The sequence below is a fragment of the Pollicipes pollicipes genome, unplaced genomic scaffold (genome assembly GCF_011947565.3).
Source record: "Pollicipes pollicipes isolate AB1234 unplaced genomic scaffold, Ppol_2.1 Scaffold_4295;HRSCAF=5057_pilon_pilon_pilon, whole genome shotgun sequence".
NCBI classification, from domain to species: Eukaryota; Metazoa; Arthropoda; class Thecostraca; order Pollicipedomorpha; family Pollicipedidae; genus Pollicipes; species Pollicipes pollicipes.
The window spans coordinates 1,961,175-1,967,473 of NW_023596461.1; the positions used below are offsets into that span (position 1 = coordinate 1,961,175).

At 61.7% G+C, this 6,299-nt stretch overlaps 1 protein-coding gene across 1 annotated transcript; it reads right to left on the reverse strand.

Annotated features, from left to right (window-relative positions):
- Nucleotides 1–695: 695 nt before the first annotated feature.
- Nucleotides 696–3,312, reverse strand: LOC119096520 (uncharacterized; the record flags this gene model as incomplete). The annotated part of the gene is made up of 4 exons (XM_037219428.1): nucleotides 3,202–3,312; nucleotides 1,697–1,893; nucleotides 1,277–1,386; nucleotides 696–759 (listed from the first exon to the last, which is right to left on the reverse strand). Coding segments are annotated over exons 1-4 (468 nt in total), but the record flags the coding sequence as incomplete, so codon positions are not given.
- Nucleotides 3,313–6,299: the final 2,987 nt, after the last annotated feature.

Below are 6,299 nucleotides of genomic sequence, written 5' to 3' on the forward strand. Positions count from 1 at the left end.
CTCGCGCCGTCAGTCTTGCAGCGGTCATTTGGCGAAGCTCTGGTCCAACGGCGGCTAGCAGCTGACGCTGGGGTAGTCATTGCCCAGCACGGTGAGCTGGCCGGAGCTGAGTTGGACGCCATCCCGACGTAGCTCGAGCGGTACGTTGCTGGTGTCGGTGGCGTCGGCGGCGACGACGGCGGCGTCACCTGGCGCAGCTGGCGACAGCTGGCGCCGGCGCAGCGCCGCCCGCCGTGAAAAGATGGCGCCGATAGCCACGCCCAGCACCGCGCCAGCAATCACGACCAGCATCAGCACCATCTGGGCCCAGCTGCCTCCTGAAACACGACCAGCTGTCACCAATGGCACAAGCACCATCTGGGTCCTTTTCAGCTGGCGAAGGCAACCAGTTTTAAGCCATTGTGCACTTTTAAATAACGAAAGGAAATGACGAGATCAAGTATGATCGAGGTCAGGCCTAGAGGGCGTTCTCAGCTACTCAGCCGTCACCGCATCACCCTCAGACGGACATCGCCGGGCAGCTGGCGCCGTCTGTACGCACCGGTGGGCGCCGCCTCCTCCACAGGCGACACAAGGCTGGCGGCGGCGACAGACGATGTCCGGCCGATGGCGGGTCGGCCGGACGTCACGGTGAGCCGGCGCCCCTCCCGGGCGGACGACACGGGCGGCAGCTGCGGCGGCTCGCTGTCCGGTCCGGCCGGCACCGCCTCCACTCGTGACCCCACGGCCGTCAGCAGCGGCAGCTTCGGCAGGTTCACCCTGCCGGACAACGAAAGCGGTGGAGAGGCTGTCTGCAACGCGTGCAAATTCTCACCCCTGCGCATGTGAGCTGCTTTAGCTACTTGCGCGTGACCTTTCGTGTGATTCGTTGCAACAGAGCCGGTGGAACTTGTACACAATGAGTTGGATTTTAGATGTCAGTTTTTCAACTAAAGCTCGCACATCGCAAGGGTGGGAATGGCTCACGCTCCGTGAAGGAGTTTCGACTGCCTACCCCTGAGCATTGCATCGACTTTGCTGCCATCCAAGGTGGCCAAGCTTCATCAAGTTTTTCCAAGAACTCTTGAAGTGGGCACCTGTCGCCAATCTGTCTACAAGCCAAAGTACAGTCAGCAATAAGTCTATCCGTGACCCAGTGTTCCCATCCCAGACTGCGCACCGGACCACCCTGTGGCTCAGCCTGCCCTCCGAGGACAGCGACCTGTGGCATCCGGCGCCGGCGGCTGCCAGAGCCGACCTCCCAGCTCGCCGCTGGCGCCGCCGCCGCCGCCCATACCCTGCGCTGACGGTAAATGAGTGAGACTGGTAGTTGCAGATGACGAGGAAGCGGCGCGTGCTGTGCGTTTGGATCGTGTCCTGCTCCTGCACCATGACGAACGTGCGCACCTGGCGAAAGCACACGACATGGGTCAGGTGACGACACGTCACGGCACGACACGTGACGCCGGCTGAGGGGCACGGCTCCCCCCCCCCCCCCCCCCCAGCATGGCCTCCACACACCGTCACTGGGCGTGACGCACACAGTGGGGCACAAAATGTTACCTCGATAACTTCTTATATATTTCACGCAACAAGAAACGAACGGATGTTGGTCAAGTGTAAGCCCACGCACATTGCTAGATAGGAGCTGACTAAAAGTATTTGTTTGTTCATGTCCAGAACAGCCTATGTCCATGCATGTTCCTCTTCCACTCACCTCCATGTCCCGCTTCTCGGTGCGGCAGGCGCTGTGATCGATCCTCAGGACGTACACCTGTCGTTCACTGTCCGGGTCTCCCTGCACGCCGCAGGCCCCGCTCGGGTCGTCCTCGACCGAGAGACGACCGGCGAAGTGTGGTCCCGTGTGCACGGTCACCTCGCTGGCGCCCGCCAGACAGCGCGTGCTTGCCGAGACTGCCGGAACGTAGACAGACACACAGCTGACGTCACGGCGTGCATGTGTACGGTCACCTCGCTGGCGCCCGCCAGACAGCGCGTGCTCGCCGAGACCGCCGGAGCGGACACAGATACACAGCTGGCGTCACGGCGTGCATGTGTACGGTCACCTCGCTGGCGCCCGCCAGACAGCGCATGCTCGCTGAGACTGCCGGAGCGTACACAGACACACAGCTGACGTCACGGCGTGCATGTGTACGGTCATCTCGCTGGCGCCCGCCAGACAGCACGTGCTTGCCGAGACCGCCGGAGCGGACACAGACACACAGCTGACGTCACGGCGTGCATGTGTACGGTCATCTCGCTGGCGCCCGCCAGACAGCGCGTGCTCGCCGAGACTGCTGGGGTGCACACAGACACACAGCTGACGTCACTGACGCCGGCTCGGCACCGCGGGCGTGTGAAGCGGTTCTCTGCTGAGAGACCCGCACTCCGCTATGTGGTCGGGTTAGAAGCTGGGGCTTGATTTGATCTCACATTTGTTCGTGTCGATGCTGGTGGGTGGTAAAAGCGGAACTAGAACCAAACAAAGCTGCAATTTGTTTCAATTGAACGCAGTTTTGTCAGATTTTTCCTCGGAATTCTTTTGAGCTTTTTCTCGCAGCCGCGACGCCTTTTTCAGCTTCAACTCCGGAACACTCTCGCTCACTCGGATCGGTTGTAATTTAGCAGCAGCTGCCTCGCCATATGGCTGCATCTGACCTGATGGATCTGAAATCCTGAGTGTTCCCAGGCTCCATCAGAACACTGGCTGCCCGGCCGGATAGGTTAAATCGCGCCGGTGCGCTGTTTAATTACGACACCACATGTTACCAATTTATCTAGATGACAAGACGAATGGCTGGTGCTAAAAACAGACGGCTCAGAATGACCGCCGTAAGAGGACCGGTGGGGGCAGTGATCTTCCGCTGGTGTTAGACATTGCAGGAAGCTACAGCAGCCGACATGCCGCGAAAGGTTAACTTTTCTCGCTGCGGTACGCTCCGATACTCCGACGTGGTGACCGACGCCATTCGATTAGAATTTTTATGGAGCCGGTAAAATGTAGCTCTGTGCTGCCACGCGACGTAGTGATGAAGGCACGGAGTCGTGCGGGCTTGCTGACAAGCGTCATCCGCTGACGACATCAAACACGGACATTAGCCGACCCCGACCCGGGGCGCGAGGATGGCCGGCGCGCAGGTGCTTATCACCAGCCGCAGCGGACGCCGCGCCGTCGCCCGAGCGGGGCTCTGCGGTCGCCACCGCGGGCCAGAGCAAACTTACATGCCTTGGTGCGGACCTGCACGCTCTTGCTGTGCTGGCGCTCCTTGGTCATGCGCCGGTCGAGCGGCGTGACTGAGAACTCGTACTCGGTGTCCATGCGCAGGCCGCCGATCGTCACCTGGTACGGCCGGTCCTGGGTCGGCCGTCGGCTCGTCCCGCCGTGGGATGATCTGGCCAAACAGGGGCCGCAGCTGTCACACCACCTGGGCTAGCCACGCTGGACCGATTCGGCAGCACATCACTTCAGGGAGGGGCAGCTTCAGTGGCACAATTTTTATTCATTTTGCGTCTTATATTGTGATGTGTAAGTTGCTAAGTGCACTTGTCAAGATCATCATGCCCATAAACAGCACTAAAAGCCTTATTCTTCGTAGACTAACCAGGAGAATGGAGAGACAGAAGTATTATTATTTCGGCAAGGTGTCTTTATCGAAGCAGTTTAGCAGAGAGTAGATAGTAGATATTGATAGCATTTATAATATAGTAGATAGTAGATAGTACTTATAAGAAGTGGTTTGCCTGGGCAGGCCCACGCGGGCATCATGGTGGGGTATATTCTACGAGGAATAAGGCTAGTAGTAATGTCTTATTTGTATGATGGCGTTGCAATGGTAATTGTATAAGTAATGCATTGTGCACATTTGGAGTTGCGTAGTAATTTTCATCACACGTTAAGTGTCGCCCAGCAGCTATTCTAGCGACTCTCGTCGGACTTCTGACCAAGACCTATCCGGGCGCATTTCCCTCAGTGTCTGGCCAAGGCTTACCCGGGTGCAGTCCCCTCAGTGTCTGGCCAAGGTCTAACCAGGTGCACTCCTCTCAGCCTCTGGCCAAGGTCTACTCGTGTGTATCCCTCCCAACTGGCACAGACCAGCTGGACGGCGCACTCGAGGCCGACCCCCAGTCACGTCAGTGTGAAACAGACCTTGGACTTGCAGCGGTTGGCGCCCCAGGCCTGCAGCTCGCAGTAGCCGACGCTGAACGCCAGCGCCGCCTGGCGGCCGCCGTGACGCCAGCTGACGTCGGCCCGGTGGTAGTCGGCGGTGACGCTAAGCTCGTCAACGGGCGGCGCGTCGGGCGCGGCCCGGGTGGCGCCGCCGAGCAGCCAGAGCCAGCACAGCAGCCGGGCCGTCATCTGGGGGCGAGCGGCGGGCGCCGGGTGAGCGTAGCGGTCCGACGCGGCGGGCAGACGCCGGGCGGGGCGGGGACTAACAGACAGGCTGGGGAGCTGAGGCCCGCGCGTGAAGAGAGAGGAGAGATGGCGGGAGAGAGGGAGGAGGCGGGAGAGGGAAGGGGAAAAAGAGACAAAGTCACAGAGGTCGGCGGCGTCCAACAACAGCACGCACATACACGTATGTATGTATACACATATGCATATATATATATATATATATATATATATATATATATATATGTACATATATGTATTTTTTGGAGGGTTGGGGGGTTGGCCTCGGCCAACACAGTCGCAAGGGGGCTCGTCCAGCCGCCACCCGGTCTGCGCCCTCGCCGCCGCCGCCCCAGGAGCGGGCGGCGTTGCCCGACGGGCGCTGCTCTGTGCCCGGCTCCGGAGCCGGACACCCGAGCCGGACACCCGAGCCGGACACCACGCCGGCGGCACCTGGCGCCGACCGCGCACCGGCGCCGGCCGCCAGCACCGTTGGGGCTGGTCGGACGGCCGGCCGCGGAGCGCGTGGGAGCCGCTCGCCGTTTCCGGCAGTGGCGGCAGTGCTGCCTCGCGCCGGAGCGCCGGCGTCGCTGGCGCCTGTCCACGGTGAACACGCTCTGAAATCCGATAGCCTGGACCCAGGTAGGTGCCGGGCTCGGAAAAATGCTGGATCGCAGCTTGAGTTGTAACTGTAGGCACGAGCGGCCCGCAGATTACTGGTGCTTTATTTTCAGGCACGTGACGGTGAGGCATCCCATCTCGAAAAAGGGACACCATTATTTTCGTTTTAAACGTCTTCCACAGGACTTACTTGTCACTCCACGGGCCATATCGGTCAGAGGAGTGTCGGAATGCACTCTCCGAGCATCAGCGAGGAATGTGATGTAGCGCGCCGCTGGCCGCGGGCCGGGCGGGGAGTGAGCCGACCCATCGTCCAGCCAGCTAACGACTGCCATAAATCCGTCGCCACCCAGCCCGCTTGTAGACATTTACGTTTAACACCGCCCCTCCTCTGACGGGCGTAATGGCGGCCATAGATCGACACCGTTACCCTGTGCTCCCGCCCGCAGCAGCCCGGCAATTACACGCGCACGCACCCGCGTCCGCCGCTGTAAATTAGGGAGATTTTTCCCGGTTCTCGGCACGTGACACCCAGCGAGCGCTTCTCCGTTTCTCGGCGGCTTCCGTGAGAGCGGCCCTCCGCGTGAGCACCGCAGCCGCGCAGGCGGCGTGGAGCGCACACCCGTGACCGACTGGCCGTCGCCGCCGGATCTGCGGGCCGTTTGGGCTGAACCGGCGGTGACACGGTCCTCTCGCGCCGCGCGCCCGAGCTGGCCGCAGGCGCGCGCGGAGGAGGGCGGCGGGCGAGCTCGTTTGCCGCCGACCGGACGGCAGGGCGTTGGACGCGGCTGGCCTCAGTGCCGCAGCTCGCCGTCACCTAGGGGCGGGCGGAGGCAGCGCCGGCGGCGGAGACCTGCAGGCGGCGGGCGCGGCCGCCAGGGACGGCGCCGGCCGCCTGGAGACGGCCGACATCCGTGGGAGTCGGCCGCGGTGAGAAGCCGCAGCCGCGGCCGCCTGCAGGGGCAGCGGACGGACACGAATCGGGCCGCAGGGGAGGCAGCCGTGGGTTCGTCGAGGTGCAATGCGCGCTGCATTTATCGCTGCGAGGAAAGACCAGCATCCAGTTCAGTGGCACCATACCACGAAAGGGAACAGATCGCATGAGCCTGCCCAGCCTGGCCTGCGTGCGTGCGTGTGTTCAGTTGGAGAGGATGTTTAGACGTGAATGCTCCACAGCAGCAGCGCGCCTGCAGAAATGCAGGCTACTGCGCGCTCTCAGCATGCCTCCAGTGAACGCACACGAACGCGCATAAATCTTCAGCAGCTCCCTCCGCTGCGGCTCGTCGGACGCGGCTGCGCGCTCTGTGAC